This window comes from Orbicella franksi, chromosome 12, assembly GCF_964199315.1.
Source record: "Orbicella franksi chromosome 12, jaOrbFran1.1, whole genome shotgun sequence".
Classification (NCBI taxonomy): Eukaryota; Metazoa; Cnidaria; class Anthozoa; order Scleractinia; family Merulinidae; genus Orbicella; species Orbicella franksi.
In genome coordinates this window covers 12374741-12398144 of record NC_138156.1, presented here as the reverse complement: position 1 = coordinate 12398144, position 23404 = coordinate 12374741, and the positions used below count along the sequence as shown (strand labels likewise).

General features: G+C 38.8%; 4 protein-coding genes across 4 annotated transcripts in view; 1 reads left to right on the top strand and 3 right to left on the bottom strand.

The window, feature by feature from the left end:
* The window catches only part of LOC145463977 (uncharacterized), a 52280-nt gene that overhangs the window by 13650 nt on the left and 15226 nt on the right, over positions 1-23404 (bottom strand). The gene's annotated exons all lie outside the window — the stretch shown is intronic.
* On the bottom strand, positions 5449-6381 carry LOC145463618 (uncharacterized). The gene has a single exon (XM_081447383.1). The coding sequence runs from the start codon at positions 6379-6381 to the stop codon at positions 5449-5451; it is 933 nt and encodes a 310-aa protein (XP_081303509.1).
* LOC145463617 (uncharacterized) lies at positions 8487-9449 on the bottom strand. Its single transcript, XM_081447382.1, has one exon. The coding sequence runs from the start codon at positions 9447-9449 to the stop codon at positions 8487-8489; it is 963 nt and encodes a 320-aa protein (XP_081303508.1).
* LOC145463972 (vacuolar protein sorting-associated protein 28 homolog) lies at positions 11259-23141 on the top strand. Its single transcript, XM_081447770.1, has 10 exons — positions 11259-11356; positions 11639-11661; positions 11806-11843; positions 11967-12056; positions 18490-18529; positions 19300-19365; positions 19674-19775; positions 20149-20202; positions 21611-21702; positions 22472-23141. Exons 1-10 carry the CDS (start codon positions 11317-11319, stop codon positions 22590-22592), a joined length of 666 nt encoding a protein of 221 aa, XP_081303896.1. The 5' UTR covers positions 11259-11316; the 3' UTR covers positions 22593-23141.

Here is a 23404-nt window from a genome sequence, read left to right as displayed (position 1 = left end):
ACCCTATCAGCCATTTGTGTCCGGTGGCTTGGTGTGGTCGAGAAAATTTCAACGTTTTCTCGTTTATCCGAAGTTTTGAAAGAACATTTGGAAACAAATGAAGAATTAAATTCCTGAGAAGACTAAAAGAAGGACATTCCTAGTTTCTTGAATTAAAAAGAGTCGAATTTTTGAAAGAAACTGATAAGCGCGCGTACATAACTGCAAATGTCAAAATGACAATTTCTCTAAAGCGTAAAGTTTGAGGTGGTTTAACACAATTTCCAGCACTTTCCAAGACTTAACTTTTGATAGGTCATTATAACCACTCTTTATCAGTTGATGCTACAATTATGGTATCAAAAAAAAAAACTGCTCAATGATTGGTGAACAAGCTGTTATCTTTTTCGTGACACAATAGGTTACCATAGCAATAGTATGACCTGAGAAAAACACCCTGAATTATGGGAGAAAGAGAAAAAAAACAGCGGTAACAAACAGGCCCATCAAAATCATCGAATTAGAGGACCTCGAGAATCTGTAGCCTGCTTTTAGAATTATTTTTGGAGAGGGGACGGACTCTGTTTGGAACTGTGACTTATCTCTTTACCCTACTTGCAAAAAGGTTTAGTTGTTCTCTTTTGTGTTGTTGTGTGTATTTGTCTGTGTGCGTTGTTTGGATTGTTTATACTTTAGTGAGTTTTTGTATTTTTTTTAACTTGTAATTTAATTCCTTTTTTTTCTTTTCTATCGTGTAACATGAATACGGGTAGTTTGTCCAAATTTGACGTCTTATCATTGAACGTTCGGGGATTCAGAGATCAAATCAAGAGGAGGAGTATATTTTCATACCTAAAAGATCAAAAGGCAAACATTTATTTTTTACAAGAAACATATTCAGCACGAGCCGATGAAAATATTTGGAGAAAAGAATGGGGTGGCGAGCTATTTTTCTCACATGGCACCACGCATAGCAAAGGTGTGTGTATTTTAATTAATCCCTTTGTACAACCAAAAGTTGATTATTCTTATGCCGATGACTCGGGCAGAATAGTGCTTATTACAGTCACTCTTAATGGATAAAAACTATCACCGTGCAATATTTACGCACCTAATGACCAGGCCAATCAACTCCAATTCATGCAAGAGCTCAACAATTGCATAATCGATAAATCAGAGCTCACCTCGCTAATTGTCGGGGGAGACTGGAATTGTACTTTATCAAAAAAAGATAAGATCGGAGGTACACCGTGAAAACCGTCCAGTTACTGTAACCTCATTCTGACAACGATGGAAATGTTTGACATAGTGGATATTCAAAGAATGCGACATCCACAGTTACGCAAATTCACGTACGAATCAAAATCTCTTAAACTTAAATCTAGGATTAACTTTTTCTTAATTGCAAAAAATCTCTCTGGGGATGTAAATAATTCGGAAATTTACCATGCTATCGCACCTGACCATAACGCAATTTATATTTCGCTATCTTGGCCCAACAAACCTCCTCGGGGACCAGGACTCTGGAAATTTAACAACACCCTATTGAATGACATGCAGTATCTGAGTAAGGTTCGTAATACATACGCTCACGCGTGCAGTTATTATAGCCATGTGACGGATAAGAGGCTCTTTTGGGAGTTAATGAAAATGGAAATCAGATCTGCGACTATTTCCTTTTCCAGAAATAAAGCAAAATGTATCAGCAACCGAGAACAGGAATTAAGACGTAGAATAGACCAACTTGATGTTATTATCTGCGATAATTTTTCTTCTCCTTACATCGATGGAGTACAACGGGAGTATGACGGACTGAAAACGGAACTTAAGTCAATCTATGAAGAAAAAGGAAAACAGGCAATGTTTAGAGCAAAATGCCGCTGGATAGAAAATGGTGAACGCCCAACAAAGTATTTTTTCAATCTTGAAAAAAGTAATTACAACAAAAAAACTATCAGTGAACTTCGATTACAAGATGACTCTATTACGCGCAACGAGACACTGATTCTAGAGCAAATTGAAGATTATTATAGAAACCTATATACCTCGGATTTAACCTTTTCTGAAACTGCTTATGACACATTCACTCAAAATGTTGAATCGCCTAAGCTTTCAGAGGACGTGCAAGGAACCTTGGAGGGTCCACTTACGTACGAAGAATGCAAAAAGATACTAGAAACCTTTCAGAATGATAAAGCACCGGGGGAAGATGGGTTTACCGTTGAATTTTATACCTGTTTTTTTGATCTTTTAGGAAACGATTTAATAGCAAGTTTCAACGAAGCACACGAGAAGGGTGAACTCTCCATTTCACAACGAAGGGGAATAATTACTTTAGTTCCGAAAGAAGACGGATCACTCCTAGATCTTTCAAACTGGAGACCGATTACTTTGCTTAATGTTGATCTTAAATTAGGGTCAAAAGCAATAGCCAAACGCATTGAACCGACATTACCGAACCTGCTCCACTCTGACCAAACAGGCTTCGTAAAAGGGAGATACATTGGGGGAAATATCCGACTTATAAGTGACGTAATGGAATATACGAGTCTACAAAACTTACCTGGCATTCTAACCTCCCTAGACTTCCGTAAAGCTTTTGATTCGATTGAATGGCCCTTTATAATGAAAACGCTAGACCATTTTAATTTTGGTAGTGATATCAAGCGCTGGATTAAGATATTCTACACGAACACAGAAAGTGCGGTACAAAACAATGATTTTATAACCAGTTGGTTTAAACCATCAAAGGAGTTCGACAAGGTTGCCCACTCTCCCCTTATTTGTTTATTCTTTCTGCGGAGGTACTCTCAAATAAGATACGTCAGGATTCCAACGTGAGAGGAATTAAAGTCTTCGGTAAGGAAATCAAGCTGTCCCAATTCGCTGATGATACAACTCTATTCAATGCGGACATAGAATCTTTAGAAATGGCCTTGAAAATTGTTGGGGATTTCGAACGAATTGCTGGTCTGTCCCTAAATGTAAAGAAAACGAAGGCGCTTTGGTTGGGGAAATGGAAAAGTAATAGAAGTAAGCCTCTGGATTTAAAATGGTTCCACAGCCCCGTTAAGATATTGGGGATATATTTTTCGTATAATATTAAGGAGAATAACGAGCTCAACTTCGACAAAAAGATCCAAAAGTTGCAAACTAAGCTGGATATGTGGAGTTCACGGGACTTGACGATATTTGGAAGAGCCATGTTAATTAAAACCTTGGGTATATCGCAACTTATTTATTCGGCCTCTAATCTGGATGTTCCCAAAGGAATTGTGGAAATTGTAAGAGCAAAATCTTTTAAGTTCCTCTGGAAAAACAAAAAAGATAAAATAAAAAGATCAGGCCTTTACCAAGATCCAGACAACGGTGGAATACGCATGACCGACTTTGATATTATGTTAACAGCCCTAAAACTCGCCTGGATCCCGAGACTGTTGCGGACTTCGGACAATAGTAATTGGTGTATTATTCCAGAGCACTATTTCAGAAGAAAGGGAGGGTTAAATTTTCTACTAAGGTGCAACCACGACACAAATTATTCTAAAGACCTCCTGCCCTTCTAAAAGAAGATACTAGACTTCTTCAACGAATTAAAAACTCTTTACTCGTATGATCAAAAGCAGGAGTTAGTATTGTTTAATAACAAAGATATATTGGTGGACGGGAATCCCATCTTCCTTAGTGAATGGTCTAAAAAGGGTATTATATCGATTAATGACCTATTGAATGAAAGTGGCAATTTTTTAACATTCCGCGAGCTTTGTGATAAATATTCCTGTGAATCCAACTTTTTACAGTATCATCAAGTTGTTAGCGCTATTCCGGAACGCTTAAGGTCTATAGCCAAGTGCTCCGACATCATCAACAAATCTTTTTTTACCGGAAATAATAATATCTTTTCCCTCAACGAATCGACACAAATTAATCTGTACAAGGCTAAGTCAAAGGACTTTTATAATTTGCTTAAAGTCAAGATTCACACCGAAGATCAAACGGGCCCTAAACGTTGGAGCGAAAAACTCTCTTTAAAAAAGGACGTGTGGACTAAGATCTTTAAGTCACTAAAAAATATTTGTAAGGAAACTAAACTCAAAGAGTTTCAATTTAAATTAATCCATAGAACGATAGTAACTAAGAAAGAATTATTCAGATTTGGTATTAAGGCGGACGACGTATGTCTATATTGCGGAGATAAAGATTCAATTGAGCACTCTTTCATTGAATGTATGTTTACCAACTTGTTTACCCTAAAAGTCTTGAACTGGTTCAACCAAGTGAATGCGTGTCAAATTTCTCCTACCACAGAGGAGACCTTGTTCGGTATTACTGCAAGTTCCCATGACATACCAATAGTACGGAAATTTAACTACACTACCTTATTTATGCGCCATTATATTTATTCAAGCAAGTTAAATAGCCTGGCCATCTCCATTCAGGATTTTATCAGTAAGCTACACATTAAATACAATCTTGAAAATTTGTCTTAATTAAATGTTTTAGTGAGGAGTACTCCTCCCTCCTCAAAGCCAATATACAGTATAACGTATTGTAAGTAACTGTATGTACAGCAAGTAATATAAGTAGAGTATTATATTGTTAGCAGTGTAAGTAGCCCATATTGCAAGTAATTGTATTTTCTGTAAGGAGCTGTATTGAGTGTTGTATTGGCAGCATAAGTAACCCGTATTGTAAGTAACGTAAGTAAGTATTGTAGAACTGTGTTTTGTAAATTAAAATTATTGAAAAAAAAAGAAAAAAAAGAAAAAAACAACAAACATAACAAATAGATTACGCATGGTATATTCAACTTGACGTTTCGTATGTTACGAAACACCTCTGGTTATACACCTCTGGTTACAAAATTTGACAAAATTTAACAGGAATAAAACTAAAGCGAGGCATTGGTAACTAGCTAGACGACAATGAACAAAAGAAACTACATCCGATGTGAATGAAAAAAGAAAGAGTTTTTCACTACCGACGTTTTCATTTAGGGCGGGTTTTAAGTCTCGTATTTAAAACAATGTTTCCTCGATTTTACCCTGTAATTACAGTTTTAAGCGGGCCTACAATTTGAAAACGTCACGGTGAAATTTTTATATATTACCAAATTTGATTAGCAGGATAAGATGAAACTTTTGCCAAAGTTTAATAAAATTCTGTACGTAGGGTTAAGATGTCATCTTAAAATTTTGAAAATTTAAGGTGGCTCTGAACTCTGTGTACAGAATTTTTTTAAGCTTTGCCAAAAGTTGGGTCGTATCTTGCTAATCAAAATTTGATAATATATAGAAATTTCACCGTGCCATTTCTGAATTGTACTTATAGGTTCTTATAAAGTTATCACGCAGAGAAATCGCAAGCAAATAATCAAATCGTCAAATAGAAATCTAGAGCTCATAATCTAATTGTTTAACAGAAATCTCTAGCTCATAATCTAATTGTTAAATAGTGAATGATAAATTATTAACGATTGGTGTCTTCACCATGCGCGTCACCATCCTCAACGACAGCGCGTACAACGTCATCATTGTGAGTTATGGTTTTTAAAATGTAGTCACAGTGCTTTATAAATCCCTTGATGGCTTGTTTGTGAAAGAAGGCCAAGAAATCTTCTCTCAGTTCTATGGAAATTCCCTCAAATGCGGCCTTCCCATTCACGCTATCTCCCTGGCCAAGGCTCCCAACAAACAGACGTAGTTTATCTGCCTGACCGGGCTGTCGCTGTTTTGGCATGAGCTCGTATTCTACAGAGTGCAGCGAATATGCCAAGTCCAGAACTTTCCCTCTGCGAATGACAGCCACTCGCCCAAAGACCAGGTTTCCCTCTGCAGCCTTGAATTGCAACCTGTTGACGGCAAGGACATTTCCTCCCCTAAAATTCTTAGCCCTTTTTACAGTATTTTTGAGCTTTTCCGGCATGTTGGTCAAATCAGCTATTTCGTTGACCGTAACGTCATATTCGGAGGGAGGAATCCCTTCTTTGAGGTCGCAAAGGTTACTTTCATCGTACTTCGCGAAAGTCAACGATTTTATTATCTGTTCTGCTTTTTGCTGATCTCCTTTGACTTCCATCGTACCTTGCGTGAAGTCGACAGCCCCCTTCTTGGCCGCGTCGTGGTTCTTTTGTACGGTGGCACTGGAAGTAGACGTCTCAAAAAACTCCACGAATCTCTCCCAAACCTCTTGAGGAATGCGGGAAACTATCTCAAAGACCTCGTCCGTCGCAATTTTACATTCTTCGGGCTTTTGGTAATCAGAGCAGATGAACAGTTCTGCAACTTTACGAGTAACGAATGCATCGCGGAACCTCACCAAACCTTGACTGAGGGTCGGCAAACCGCCCTGTGGACAGAATTTCACGCTTATTACCACAAATATCAGCGATCCGAGAATCATTTTATATGTAGGACGGAAAACGGAAAACATCACGGCTGTAGCGGTGATATCAACGTTCCAGATGTATCGTGATTGATTGTTAGGATCTCTTCGCTTTGATTCAAAGTTGTATGTTATCGAAGGGAAACGGGCAAACAATTGAAGTAAGTAGACCGTTTCCTGCTGAATATGGGAAAAAACTCTTTTGTTGACACCGGCTGTTGATATAGAAAAAAACGTGCGGCGTATGTTCTGTTACTTAGAGAGAGTATACTATTAAAATAACGGAACTGCTAAACCTAATACAACGTTAACGACACTACGAGAAAAGCCTTTTTCTTTACAGTTTTAAGGTTGCCTCATAAGCTCAGCGATCCAAGAAAGCTTCAACAAGATTTCGCCTCCTCAATTGTCTTAAGAGTCTTCTTATTGTAAATCGAAAATTACGGCGGTAAACTACTAACTTTTCTTTGATTATTGACAATGAACGTTACGCACGAGTTCAAATAACTAAAAATAGATTACAACATGTACATTTCACGTGAAGCAATTGTCAAAGGTTCCATAAAGTTCCGTGAACAACTCTGCTTGCAGAATAAGTAAAACAAACGAAAACCGTAGAACAGGCTAATTTCATATATGCTGCGATCTATTCCTTTTCATCCAAACAGGAATTTAAGCTAAAGCTTTAGCATTTTCACACATCGCGATGGACGCGTCCTCGACACAGTCTGTCAACATTCCTGAGACATTTAATACGTATCAATACAGAATTTATAAGTTAGATTTCTGTTCCTACAACTTCCACATCTTTCGATTTCCGCGATCTGGTAAAGGGGAGATTGATGTGTATCTTTTTATGTTCAAACATGGGTCAGATCACTATGCGCTTTTTTGTCACGATCCCTTGTCATACCTCGCCATCCATGTGTCATCATGCATGAAGTTGTAGATGAATCACTGCGTAAAATATGTCACTATCAATAGAATGTGCCGCAGCATTATTATCTTTTAGATACCCTAGTTTTAACCCTAATAATGTTTACTAGTAGAATTCTGCTAGTATACTAATTGATGCAAATGTTGTAATCTGGTCGGCTGAGCCATTGCACCCTATCAGCCATTTGTGTGCAGTGGCTTGGTGTGGTCGAGAAAATTTCAACCTTTTCTTTTCAAAATGACAATTTCTCTAAAGCGTGAAGTTTAAGGTGGTTTAAGACAATTTCCAGCACTTTCCAAGACTTAGATTTTGATACGTCATTATAACCACTCTTTATCAGTTGATGCTACAATTATGGTATCAAAAAAACTGCCCAATGATTGGTGAACAAGTTGTTATCACTTTCGTGACACAATATGTTACCGAAGCAATAGTATGACCTGAGAAAAACACCCTTAATTATGAGAGAAAGAGAAAACAAACAGCGGTAACAAACATAACAAATAGATTACGCATGGTATATTCAACTTGACGTTTCGTATGTTACGAAACACCTCTGGTTATACACCTCTGGCTACAAAATTTGACAAAATTTAAAAAGACTAAAACTAAAGCGAGGTATTGGTAACTAGCTAGACAACAATGAACAAAAGAAACTACATCCGGTGTGAATGGAAAAAGAATGAGTTTTTCACTACCGACGTTTTCATTTAGGGCGGGTTTTAAGTCCCGTATTAACAATGTTTCCTTGATTTTACCCTGTAATTACAGTTTCAAGGACCTACAATTTGAAAACGTCACGGTGAAATTTTTATATATTACCAAATTTGATTAGCACGATAAGATGCAACTTTCGCCAAAGCTTAATAAAATTCTGTACACAGGGTTAAGAGTCATCTTAAAATTTTGAAAATTTAAGGTGGCTCTGAACTCTACGTACAGAATTTTTTTAAGCTTTGCCAAACGTTGTGTCGTATCTTGTTAATCAAAATTTGATAACATATAGAAATTTCACCGTGCCATTTCTGAATTATACTTATAGGTCCTTATAAAGTTATCACGCATAGAAATCGAAAGCGAATAATCAAATTGTCAAATAGAAATCTAGAGCTCATAATCTAATTGTTTAACAGAAATCTCTAGCTCATAACCTAATTGTTAAATAGTGATCATGAATGATAAATTGTTAACGATTGGTGTCTTCGCCAGGCGCGTCATCATCCTCAACGACAGCGCGTACAACGTCATCACTGTGAGTTATGGTTTTTAAAATGTAGTCACAGTGCTTTATAAATCCCTTGATGGCTTGTTTGTGAAAGAAGGCCAAGAAATCTTCTCTCAGTTCTATGGAAATTCCCTCAAATGCGGCCTTCCCATTCACGCTATCTCCTTGGTCAAGGCTCCCAAAAAACAGATGTATTTTATCTGCCTGACCGGGCTGTCGCTGTTTTGGCATGAGCTCGTATTCTACAGAGTGCAGCGAATATGCCAAGTCCAGAACTTTCCCTCTGCGAATGACAGCCACTCGCCCAAAGACCAGGTTTCCCTCTGCAGCCTTGAATTGTAACCTGTTGACGGCTAGGACATTTCCTCCGGCAAAATTCTTAGCCCTTTTTATAGTATTTTTGAGCTTTTCCGGCATGTTGGTCAAATCAGCTATTTCGTCGACCGTAACGTCATATTCGGAGGGAGGAATCCCTTCTTTGAGGTCGCAAAGGTTACTTTCATCGTACTTTGCGAACGTCAACGATTTTATTATCTGTTCTGCTTTTTGCTGATCTCCTTTGACTTCCATCGTACCTTGCGTGAAGTCGACAGCACCCTTCTTGGCCGCGTCGTGGTTCTTTTGTACGGTGGCACTGGAAGTAGACGTCTCAAAAAACTCCACGAATCTCTCCCAAACCTCTTGAGGAATGCGGGAAACTATCTCAAAGACCTCGTCCGTCGCATTTTTACATTCGTCGGGCTCTAGGTAATTAGGGCAGATGAACCGTTCTGCAACTTTACGAGTAACGTATGCATCGCGGAACCTCACCAAACCTTGACTGAGGGTCGGCAAACCGCCCTGTGGATAGTATTTCACGCTTGTTACCGCAAGCATCAGCGATCCGAGAATCAATTTACATATAAGACGCAAAACGGAAAACATCGCGGCTGCAGCGGTGATACTACGTTCCGGATGTATCGTGATTGATTGCTAGGACCTCTTCGCTTTGATTCAAAGTTGTATGTTATCGAAGGGAAAGTGTCAAACGATAGAAGTAAGTCGACCGTTTCCTGCTGAATATGGGAAAAAACTCCTTTGTTGACACCGTCTGTTGATATATAAAAAAACGTGTGTATGGTCTGTTACTTAGAGAGAGTATACTATTAAAATAAAGGAACTACTAAACCTAACACAACGTTAACGACACTACGAGAAAAGCCTTTTTCTTTACAGTTTTAAGGTTGCCTCATAAGCTCAGCGATCCAAGAAAGCTTCAACAAGATTTCGCCTCCTCAATTGTCCTAAGAGTCTTCTTATTGTAAATCGAAAATTACGGCGGTAAACTACTAACGTTTCTTTGATTATTGACAATGAAAGTTACGCACGAGTTCAAATAACTAAAAATAGATTACAACATGTACATTTCACGTGAAGCAATTGTCAAAGGTTCCATAAAGTTTCGTGAACAACTCTGCCAGTATACCATATATTTAGGATTTGCTGATTCTCAATATTTTCATTGAAAATCATACGACTATAGCTAGAGGTCTGTTAGCGTTCAAGAGATACACGCAGGCGAGACTGTCACACGACGACATTTTTCAGATTCAACTTTCGTTAGCAGATGGTAATTTCGAGTTATTTTCTTTTTCTGCGTATTTTTCATCTTACTTTCTCTTTTAATTCTACGTCCTTCTACTCAGGATGGTCTTTGAATGCCTAGCAAGGTTTAAAGTGGCGTTTAACACGCTATCCACGGCCGTATTGGCAAAAGAAAAGTGTTTCGCCGAAGTAGCAGGATAACGGTAAACACGGTAACTTTGAACGCTTTGTAAAAGGTCAATATACTTTGGCCGAAAAATGTTTTTCCAGAAACGTGATGTGTATCCCTCCAATGTCTAATTCATCACTGTGATTGCTTTCAACAGCGTTGGACTTTTGAGAAATAATTATTTTAAAATCAGCTCCAACGCTCCATCTAATTTAGTATGCAACATTTGGAACGTTATTTTTTAATCGCTTCGGCAGTTTTTTGATGTTTATCGAATGATATTGCATTAAAAGGCCTTTTTCTTCAACACTGTGTAGCTTTCTCATTATTTTGCGTTGCGATAGTAATTTCTGAACAGTATTTTGCGGGGGCTTATTTTCGGCCTGATTTTGCTGCTATCAGACGGAAAAAGTTTACGGCTCGATATTTTTGGTTTAAAGCTAAACTGAAGCAAAAGAAATTCATTTTTAAATAGTCTTCGGTAACCTCTACTTGGGAGATAAAAATCGGCCGATTTTATTTTTTAGCTGGAAATCATCGGTCGTTTCTTAGGCGCAGGGCCTCTTAATCTTGATAGAAACGTTCTGCTAATAGACCTACGGGCACCCTCGGACTATGGTGGGCGAAGGAGAAGGGGGGAGGGGGTGGGACAGGTGTGGCGGTGACCTTCCTTCCCGAAAAAATTACGAATGTCCGAATGCGTGAAGCTTGAAGGTCTACTCGATCTGGACTATTCGACTTCCAAAGGAGAGTGGGTAGGTGATTTGGTGCAAGTATGTGTGCATGGATGTTTTTGGTACAAGTATGCTTGCAGGACACCTTTTTTTCAAAATCACGCACCCTCCCCCTCAAAAGTCAAACGGTCTATCCGGCCCTAGTAAGGAAGTAAGCCTGGTAAAAAGCTTGGATCGCGTGCGCGTGCGTGAAACGCGCGGCGGCCAGGCTACTTAGTAGCCCTCACCTACGTCATGTAAAACTAAAACAACTTGAGGAAATGATTCACAGCTCGATTTAGGTTCCCCAAATTTTAATTTTAATATGTTTGCAGGTATTTCTGGAAATCAGCCCTCGCAGCAAGGTTTGTATACGTCCTGTGCAATCATAGTTTTCACTAAAGGAAGGAAAGGCTGTATTCGTAAAGAGTTCGAACAGACTTCAGGAAAGAAACATTTTCAAGATTGACCTAGGACGCCATTTTGAATTTTAACTTTTTTGTCAAATTAGCCTGAGTATCAGGCTTTTCTTACTCGCAGGGTTGGAGGAGGAATTCCATGTATGTCTAAGAACCTAAAATAACTGTTCTAATAATATATTTGGTGTTCCTTGTTGGATAACTTTCCTTTTTTTGTGTTTCCTATAGCAATGAGGCCAGAGCTGTTTGAGGTAGGAATCTACCCTCTGTTGTAAAGGAAAATTTTTTTAGCTTTAGCTTAAGTCTTAGAAGTTATTAAGATACAGCAACTCTGACGAAAACTGGAGCTGTTAGTTGTATAATGATTGAATCTGATATTTTTCTTTCTCCAATAGGAGGTGAAACTTTATAAGAATGCACGAGAAAGAGAGACGTAAGTTTAATTATTTGCATACTTGTAACACATGCAGCTATAGTCTGGCTGGCTGGCTATATGGTAGTATTCTGGCTGGTTCAATACAAATCAGTTAATGCATAAACATTTATTATTTTACAGGTATGACAACATGGCCGATCTGTTTTCCATCATCAACACTCTACAGTGTCTTGAGAAAGCTTACATCAGAGATGTTGTAACTCCACGTGAGTAAGTATTTCTGTAAGTCACTAAGTACTGAAGATACTACTCTGAAATGAGAATGACAGTACAGGTACCAAGAATTAAAATTCCCTAGCTTGCTGCTCCTTTTGTGCAGTCTTCTCAACTCTTTACTGTGTTACAAGATGTAATCTCGAGATAAGCGAATGATGTGTGACACATCATTTTGTGAGGCCTTTGCCTAAATAAAGACACTTTGTACATCCCATGCTAGTGTGCGTGTCCCATTTAGAACATGAATTGTAACATGGTGGCAGCGGTCTAAAGACCCAAACATGATTACTGCAGGAGGTACTTCCACAACCTCATCACTGCCAGTAACGCTATATACAGGCGATGATGGGGACAACTACCAGTACTACTGCGGTGAGCCCCGCACAGATAGCCTTCCCTATTCAAGGAATTCACCCGCTGAGTCATCTCATCGTTAAAGATAATGTCGCAGAAAACTGGAAAACCTTCAAACAAGCATGGGGGAATTACACAATTATAATGAATATCCACCAACATCCTGAGACCTATCAAGTCGCTCTTTTTCTTCACAGTATCGGGCCTGATGCTCTGAAAATTTTTAATGGAATGTCCTTTGACAACGTCCAAGAAAGGGAGAAGTTGGAAAACATCATAAAGAAGTTCGATGAGTTCACCATCGGTGAAACAAATGAAACATATGAGCGTTATGTGTTCAACAGTCAGAATCAATCACCTGACGAAACCTTTGATGCATACGTGGCTGCGTTGCGTACCCTCTCACAACTTCTGTGAGTGCATCTGAGAATCGCTTATACGCGACAGGATCGTGTTGGGAATTCAAAACCCGCAAGCAAGAAAACAACTCCTACAAGAACAATAGCTTACACTAAACAAGTGCATCGACATCTTTAGAAGCCCTGAAACAAGTGCATTACAAATGAAGATTATCTCAGGTACAAAGACATCAGAAGATGTCAATCGAATACAGGAAAACCAAGAAAGATCGTGTCCTCCAAACAGCAAGCAGAGAAATGGCAAGAATGACAAGAATGACAAGTCACGAAAATCCTGCCTCTTCTGTGGTGGAATTCACCCGTTTGAAAAAGGAAAATGCCCGGTGTGGGATCACAAATGCCGTCAATGTGGAGGAAGAAATCACTTTGCATCCAAATGCAAGAAATCTGGAAAGCGCGTAAACAACATTTCTTCGACAGATTCTCCCTCATCGTCAGTGGATGACAATGAAGACATCAAATACATAGCTGGCATAGCAGTCGAATGTGCAAACATATGCTCTGTCGAATCATCTGATAAGAGCTGGGAGATCTATCCTGAAATGATGATTGATGACAAGCCCTTCAAGGTTCAAGTGGATTGTGGATTGTTGATAAACATCTTGCCAAAAGACGTCGCTGGTAATGTACAACTTAGCACCCACTTCAAAAACCCTCGTCATGTGGAACAAAACGGAAGTCACGGCACAAGAATTGTCATCACAAATCCTCAAAACTACAAGAAATATTCCGTGGCCATGGAGTTCATTGTAGTGACAGAAAAATTAACCCCCTTGATTGGAGCAAGAGCTGCACAACACATGAAGCTTCCAACAATACACTAGAATAATTTCAAGTCAGTACCAGCACCCAAGTGGAATGAAGCAGTGGTTCATCAATTATTGACAGTGCAGCAAGTTGTCGTACAATACCCAAAGTTCTTCGCCAGCTCGGACGTTTCCCAGCCATGGTAAAGATTGAGATTGACGCAAATGTACAACTAGTCATTACTCCAACAAGAAGAATTCCCAAGGCACTAAAAGAGAAGTTCAAGAAAGAAGTAGACAGACTTCAGAACCTAGGGGTAATCGCCCCAGTAGACAAACCCACTCCATGGGTCAGCGGTGTGGTGGTGGCGACAAAGAATTCTGAAACGCTCAGAATTTGCATGGATCCAAGACCACTGAATGCAGCTCTGAAGCGCAAGCGTTATCAGCTTTCTATCCTTGAAGACATCTTGCTTGGGCTGGGACAAGCCAAGGTATTCTCAACCGTTGACTGATGTTCAGGCTACTGGCATTACGTCCTGGATGAAGAGTCCAGTCTAATCACCATGTTCACAACACCTTTTGGAAGGTACTGGTGGTGCAGGCTCCCATTTGGATTATCTGTGTCCTCTGAAATGTTCCAGAAAAGAGTGAATCAGGCTCTGACCGGCTTAGAAGGCATGTTAGACACAGTAGGTGGCGTCTTAATATATTGAGTTGGAGACTTAGAAGAGCAGGCCAATGCAGACCATGACCGGAAGTTGATCAAACTGCTAGAGAGATGTCAGTCACAAGGCATAGCCTTAATCCAGACAAGCTAAAATTGTGCACATAGAGTGTGACATTCATGGGACATGTGCTAACCAATAAAGGCATTAAGATAGACCCTGAGAAGGCTAAAACAATCTTGGATATGCCGAGACCTGCCGATGTTGAAGGCATACAGCGGCTAAATGGCTTTGTGAACTACCTGTCAAAGTTTCTACCAAGATTAGCGGACAGTATGGAGCTGATTTGACGACTCGCCCGCAAAGATGAACCGTGAAGCTGAATAGAAGAGCAAGACAAGGCTTTCCAAGAGGTCCAAAAGATGGTCACAGAAGCACCAATCTTGAGTTATTACAATCCGTCCAACCCACTAGCTATACAGTGTGATGCCAGCCAAAAGGGCTTAGGTGAGGCCCTCCTACAGAATCAGAAACCAGTGGTGTATGCTAGCCGTGCCCTCACCAACACTGAGACACAATACGCCCAGATAGAGAAGGAGATGCTAGCCATTGTTTACGCACTGGAGAAATTTAACCAGTTTACATTTGGAAGACACGTCACAGTCTACAGTGACCGCAAGCCTCTTGAAGCAATCCTCAAGAAGCCACTCGCATATGCACCAAGATGCCTGCAAGGAATGATTATGAGGCTCCAAAAGTATGACCTGGAGGTTCGGTACGAAAAGGAAACAGAAATGTATATTGCAGATTTCCTATCTTGCATGTACCTTTCAAGCACAGCACCCAACAGGAACTGACTTTGAGCACGTCAATATGGCCAGTTTCCTACCAATCTCCAGAGCTCGAAATTAACCTTTTCGTTCAGGAGCCTGCTGGCGACTAATGGAAAAATTTTGGTCGCCAACTTATTTTTTATATAACTTACACAAGAACATGATTTTACACGTTTTTGCGGCAATTGAAAAGCTCGTGGTGTTGAAGTGCGCCTGCAATCCCAGTTTCCGAAGAAGCCTCTGAAACAATGTGGCATGCAGTGAACACTATATTGACGTGCATGCAGTATTGATTATCTTGTAATATTCAGACATTAGTTTACTGGGGACGGAGAGGTGAGTTGAATACTAGGTACCATATCTGATTGATTTCCTAATATAAAGATTTAAAAACAAATTTTGTGTTGTGGTTTTCTTTAGTTATCGGATAAAACACGAGTCCCCAGCTGGCGAATAGTTCTGAAAATTTAGTCACCAGTGCTTAATTTTTGGTCGCATTGGCGACCAGTGAGTCACAATTTTGAGCCCTGATCTCAGGCCAGTGGCTGCAGGAGATTCGAATCGCTACAGAGAAAGCTGAGACACTGCAGATCCTTAAGTTTGTGATCTTCCAAGGTTGGTTGGCCAAATGCAATGCAGTGCTAGCGCAGGTGACGCCTTACTACAGTGTACGAGACGAGCTCTCATTGCAAGATGGACTCATTTTCAGAAGTGAAAGATTCGTCATACCAAAAGCCCTACGCGGAGAGATGAAACAGAAAATTCGCTCCTCACACATGGGAGCGGAGTCGTGCCTCAGACGTGTATGAGAATGTATCTTTTGGCCAGGCATGAATGCTGAAGTCAAAGAGATGATAGCTGCATGCAAGACTTGCAGAAACGACAAAATCAGCCACTGATGCCACTAGAGATACCTTGACCAGTTGAGTTGCCTTGACCAGGTGGTCAGTGATACTGGACCACAGTTTGACTGCTAGGAGTTCCAAAAGTTTGCGGAAGCGTGGAACTTCAAGCACACCCCAAGTAGCCCTGGCACCAGTAAAGCCAATGGAAAGGTAGAGTCAGCAGTTAAGACTGGAAAGAGTCTTCTATGTAAGGCGCTCGACAGTGGCAAAGATCCCTACATGGCAATCCTTGACTATCGGAACACACCAACCCAAGGGATGGACTCAAGCCCGGTACAAAGGCTTATGAACCGGTGCGCCAAGACTCTGTTACCAACATCCAGAACATTACTCCAGCCAAGAGTACTATATCCGGAGAAAGACCAGCAGAACCTAGCGAAGCGGCAAGAGCAACAGGTTAGATACTTCAATCAAGGTGCCAGAGATCTCAGAGAGCTAGCAGAAGGGGACGTTGTTAGGATGAAGCCGTTCCGATTAGGCGACAAGGTATGGAAGAAAGCAACTGTCACAGCTTGCCTGAACGAAAGATCGTACAACGTAGAGATGCCGGACAGAGGTGTTTACCGCAGAACCAGATGTAATCTTAGGAAAACACCAGAGAGAGTGGAGAGTGTGTCCAGTGATGTCAGCAAAAGTGCAGAGAAGGGAGTGAGATCCTCAGGTGAGCAGATTATGCCAGCAGAGCCAGCTGTCAGCTTACCAATCCCTGAGGCTGAGCAGCAAGAGCAAACTGGCGAACCACCTAAGACGATTGCGCCTAGTCTTACCCCACCAGGACCAGTGAATATGCAACCAGTGAGACCCCAACGTACAAGGACAGCCCCCAACTACCTAAAAGACTTTGTCTGTAACTTAAGTAGACAGACAATCAAACAATCCGGACCAATGCTTTCATATTGATTTTATTTGGTCACCAGGCTTTGATTTCTTTGATTACTACACGATCTTTCAAGGAAAAGGACTGGACTTGAACACTGATCGATATTGGTTTGAATTAGGTCTATTTAACAATTAGATTATGAGCTTGAGATTTCTATAAGGTGATAGTTGATGAGGTTGAAGGCCGAATCAACTATTGCCTCATAGAAATCAAGAGCGAATAATCTAATCATTTTAGTAGAATTCTAACTTAAATTAATGCAAATAATGGTTTCCAAATATTTTTCAACGCATTATTGAACTTTACACTTTAACAGAATCGCACGTATTGAATTGCCCTTGGTAAATTTGCAGTTGTTTACGCGCGCACACCGGTTTTTCAATAATTTCAAGTTTTTAAAGTCAAGAACCTGTTTATGTCCTTCTTTTTGTCTTCTCAGGAATATAATTTTCCATTTACATCTAGACTTTCTTCCAAAACTTTGGAAAAACGATAAAAACGTCGCATTTCCTGGACGACTGACAGCTACTGCATTCTAATAGCTAATAGTATACGAGTAGCTCAGCCAATCAGATTGCAGCATTTGCATTAGTATACTAGTAGAATTCTACTAAATAAGAATAGGCAATAGTCTTTCTCACTGATCTTTAAACCAAGCCCGAATTAGATGTTCTCAATTGTTTATTTTCTTTCAAAAAAGAAGGGATGTTACAAGATGTAATCTCAAGATAAGAGAATGACGTGTGACGCATCATATTATGAGGTCTTTGCCTAAATAAAGACACTTTGTTCATCCCATGCTAGTGTGCGTGTCCCATTTAAAACACGAATTGTAACATACTGCTATCATGCTATCTGAACAATCATGCTAATTTTTTTATGATCATGCAATTGGTGGAAAAAGAGTGGTTTAGATTTGGATGGAGAGGTTGGAGTGAGGCCACACAGTCAGTAAGAAAGAGGCCGTTGTGGTAAAACTTTGTCAATGCCTTTTCAGTTATGGAACACTTGACACTCACAGAAAGGAATGACGATGATGATGAGGATAATGATGGTGAAATTTTTCTGAGAGTTGATGAGAGAATTTGATGACGTGCTGCATTTTTTTGTTTTTCATGCTAGAGATAGTTAATGAAAGGTCAGCTCTAGGTAACTCTCATCCTTTTTTGACTCTGGCTGAATAGAAACCTTTCGAGCAGTACCATGCACATGTAGTGATGAATGGCATTCCAGAACTTTTAGTGTACACCTGATTTTTCAAGGCCCATATGAGTTTTCAGTGGCAGATCTAGGGAAGGAGCCTGGGGCACCCACCCTTATTTCAGCCAAATGCCTTGAATACATCTTATGCAATGTCATTATAAGTTTTCAAGTAACTGAATTCTTAGTGTCTTCCAAGTCTAAACAGTTTTGTTTAATGATTCCTGGCAAAATATACTTTGCTTCTGAAACAAATCAAGGTCAAGGGATAAAGAAATAATCTCTTTTCGTTTTATTCTTCAAGCCTCAGAGTCCAGGTAGAGTTAAATACACAAAACCTGGACTATTACATGTAGAACCTTCTTTAAATTACAGTAGGTTGCTTTTTAAACCATGTGTCATATCTTACTTTTCTTTACCAGGTACACTGCTGCTTGTTCTAAGTTACTCGTTCAATACAAGGTAAAATCAGCTCTACATATAATTTGGTACATGTAGCTAAAATAAAAATTTGACACATTTTAAGTTATCTTTCTTTGACACTATAAGCTATAGACACGTGGGAAATGTGTCAAATTTTTATGTTAGCTAAACATGTACCAAGTTTATTTATTTTTATTAATTTTTTCATTTTGTTTCTTTTTTTTTTTAGAGAAGAGCAAGTATTTATTGTTATTGCACAAGAGTTAATACTAGACAATTCCTATGGTTCTGTCTGATCCATTTATTTTTGCAGTATAAAAAAAGTCTTTACTTTACACATATCTGAATGGGCTGGTAACTTTACAAGGTTACTACATGTAGTCATCTGGCAGTTTGGTTAGTATATGCAGGTTTCAAGATGTCTCTTTGATCATTGTAATATCATTCAATACTAACTTTGCAAAGTTACTAGCCTGATGGCTGCCCATTTAGCTCAATAGATATAGATCTATTATTTTGTTTATTATATGGTGAACTGGTCCATAATAAAAATGAAATTCTGATTTTGTTCCCTTAGCGGTCTAAACTTTGCAGGAGGGACCACTAACTAAAGATGCACTGTTCATAACTACATGTAATTTCCTTGAATTGTGTATTAAAAATAAACAGCTTTTTGGAAAGTAGAAGTCTTTTTATCGTGTTTGGAGGAAAGTTTTTAGTGAAATGTTCACAAAAGGGATGTACATGTAATTTCAGTTATTAAATAATTGAAATTAACTTGCAGTTATCTATGTTGTTTACTATTTTAGGCTGCCTTCAAGCTTGTGCAATCAGCTGAGTATCCAACAGTAGAAGCTTTTATGAAAAAATTTAGGGTAAGAAAATAATATTTAATATGCAGTATTAAATTTAAAAATATAGTTTGCATTTTTTTAGAACACTATTTCTTAGACATGGACTTGAACTGCATTCAGACAGTATTCATTAGCTAGAAAATAAAACATCTATCTAACAGGTCTTTACAAGGAGTGCATAAAGAGAGAGTGTAAAGCCACTGTCACTTCCTTGTATGCTTTGCAATGAATTGTTTATGAAAAAAGTAATATTGCTAACTTGATACATGTCTCATGTAACTGAATTAGTGTTAAATAGACTTAAATATAATACTATTTTGCTTATTTAGCTGGATTGCCCTGCAGCATTAGAGAGAATAAAGGAAGGCAGACCGATCACCATTAAGGACGACAAAGGAAACACTAGTAAAGCTATTGCAGACACTGTTTCAGTGAGTGAAAGCTTCTTAGTACTTTCTGCATGGTTTTGACATTAGTCTGATCTCATTTTTGGATTTGAGCCAAGAATGTCACATTGATTTAGTCGAGATTTGCCAAAGTAGTTTTATTCTTTCAAAGCTAACATGTACATCTCATTCTACTTGCCCTTTGGTACATGTGTGAATGGCCATGTCATGACAACTGGCAAAATATTTGCTGACTGACCTTTGAATTGAAAACATGCTCAAAATCCCAGCTGTTGAATTTATGTTACTCTGGTCTTCCTCATTGTTTACCTCCTAGTAGTTTCCTTTGCCTCTTAGTAAGTATAAGCTAATATTTGTCATTATACTTAGTATGTTTGTGATTGTTTGTTTATTTCAGCTTTTTATAACAATTATGGATAAACTTCGACTACAGATCAGAGCAATGGATGAGGTAACAAACAACATTATTGCTTCAAATGGCCCTTTAACTTATAGTAGCCACAGTAAAAACCCGCATACATGTAAGAACCTACAGTTTTGAAGTCTGGCAAAATACGTTCTTGTATTTTGGGCTAAATATGGGCAATTTAGGCTAAGTAGGTTTCTAATTGAGTTCTTGATTTCTACGAAGGAGATTTATGTGTTGATTACCAGAAAAATAAATAAACTTGGGTTTCAACCCATTTGGTCCTTGAATATATGGTATTTATTCATAACTACTGTATTATGTACTTTCTTGTAATGTAAATTTGCCATCTCAAAGTCACACTCCTATGTGTTGTTAAAATGTTCAAATCATAATTGAACTGTAACCTGCGCACATATCAGAACCTGCGTGATCTTGCTTGGCTAAACAGGTCTTATATTTTTGGGTATTAAAGTGGCAAATTTCTGTCACCAAGTTCTTATATGCAGGTTTTTTACTATAATTGTTAAATCAAAACAATATGCGACTTTAATTAAGGTTTACCACTGCTACTGAAAAGTTGTCAGTTTCCTTTACAAAGAGTAAGCTGGACTAGGCTGCAAAATTCAGCATAAACTAAATTCAGCTAAATTTAAAATATAACTGAATAAAGTTATAATAAGCAGTTCCTTTGTCAACATTGTTTAGGGGATCTTCACACCCATAACAAACTTCTTGCTTGGTCAGTGAATTACATCAACAACATACAAGTTCAACCCTTACATCACAGGGCACACCAAGCATACTCAAATACAAAGGTGTATTAGCTGTCCATGACAGCCCTGTTAATTAAGTTTCTGTTTGTTAAATCCGTGATTCTGGTTTCCTCATTATTCATTGTAAATTCATCTGATGTTAATTTTATCATTTTTTCTCCATATACAGTAAATCCTTGAATTAGTGCCCCCCTTGAATAAGTGCCCCCCTTGAATAAGTGCCCCCTTCAAAAAGGTGCCTCTCCTATCGGCAAAAATCTAAAATAAGCCTTCCCCCCTCGAATAAGCAACCCCCTCCCCTCCCCCCATTTTGTGGACAAGTAATGAGACAATAACGGATGTATAGTTTTCGTCGTGTAGTATTAGATTTGTGCATTGTTTCAGTTTGTGAACATGTTAAGTTTGGAAAAAATTACAAGTACTAACGGTGCCGCAATTAGGTCGACTGAAAACAGCTTATGTTGTTGTTTGCGCGCAGATGATGTATTGAAAAAAATGATCATGTCAGGCCACGATTTGGAAAAAATAAATAAGCGCACCCCTCGAATAAGTGCCCCCCCCCCCCTTCTTCTCTTAAATTTGAAATAAGTGCTGGGGCGCTAATTCAAGGATTTACGGTAACCATGTAATGAAAGTTATGTAACTCAGCTGTCTTTCTTGGTTATTTCCTAAAACAGATTCATCCAGATCTGAGAGATCTGATGGATACCATGAATAGCTTAAGTGCACTTCCTGAAGATTTTGAGGGAAAAGTCAAGGTCAATCAATGGTAAGGATTTTTATTTTGCTACATAGTTCATAGCCTGCGAACAAACACAAATTTCCAGGAAAAAAGCCGGAAGTCCGTCTATGTTCACAGGTTACGTAGCTCAAAGAGAGTGTAAAGAGCGGAGTCTTATTGGAAAGCACCGGTGTTGATGGGCATGTAATGCATGTAGAGTACTTTGTACGCCTTACATTATGATGTTATTGCTTGTGTATCAGACCTGAGATCCAAATGCCAAGCATGGAATTTTGCTTGCTATCTTACATTATTTTGTGGGTTTTCCATGCAGTTTAACTCGCAAGTGCTTACCTTGAGGTGACTAAACTAAACCCAGACTTGTACATACGTGGGTAGTAACTTAGGAAAACTAAAAATATTATTATTGTTGGGTACGATGGGTAACCTTGAGTAACCTTTGGTAGCTTGTATCATTTTTGAGGGTTAATGATGGTTGAGGGTTGATCTATGTTACTGGACAGAGTGACTGCTTAGAGCAGTCTTAACTCCTGTGCGTGAAATTGAGGGGACAATAGCCAAAAAGGAAATGTTCTTTGGTTTGTAACGCATTTGAAGTTTTTTTTCATATGCATGATCAAACTCTTCACGGTATTTTGATTGCAGAAATATATTTCAAATAAAGTTTAAACAAATATATCTAGTAAGTTTAGATTAAGACATTAAACTTAAATTTTTGTGAGGAAAACGCTCGCCACTTGGCCAGTGGGTGAGTTCTGCTTATTGATTACTGACCTGTTTATCCTGTAAACCACAGGTATGAAACCCTAAGCAGTATGAAAGCAAGTGACGAACTTACCGATGAACAAGTGCGACAGATGTTGTTTGATCTCGAGCAAGCTTACAATGCATTTAATAGATCTCTTCAGCATACTTAGTTATTGACCAAGAGCAACGTTAGAAATCAGTAGAATTCAGTTTATTACAACTGAGAGTTTACAGATAAATGCAGCTACTATGGATAAAATTTTGCACTGCATTATAACAACTGCAAATACTTTATCACCCAGGTTTGGCTTCAACAAATTTAGAGGTAATAACTTGTAAGAATCTATGAAAGTGAATGGTTTCTGCTTAACTCTAAAGGGTTGCCCTTTACAGTTGTCACACTGGAAGGCAAACTTGGGATTTTTACGTACTCAATTGGTTAAATTTCCTTCTGCACTGTAAAATATCTTACTAGTAATCCTCTGTTGACTTTTGAAGAGGAGGAGAGATGATAGCGAGGGAAATGTAAGGATTGGCAGTTAAAAAAGGTGGAACTAGGAAATATTACGAGACTCGGCTGGATCTACCTTTTTATTTTATTACATTACAACCCAGAGGGCGTCTTGTACATTGTAAAATGATACAGCACTTCCAAATTACGCTTTAAATTTTACGACATTAAAATCTTTGACAATTGACTTAATTATTTAAGGTTTTTTTTTTCAATATACTACATTTGTAGAGGGAATGGGATTGTTACTTAGAGGTAAAATTCTGAAAGGAATATTATCAGAGTATAACTACTCCACAGTTGGTAGATCAAGCGCTGTTTTGCGAAATTATCGTCAAGGTATTGAGCAAGTGCCGATTTTAATGTTCAAGTCAGAATAAAACACGATCTGTCCAAAACCTAACACGCCACCTCGATGATATTCAGGGTACAAAGCACAACCGAGTTGCCTTTTGCCACTGTTTCAAAACG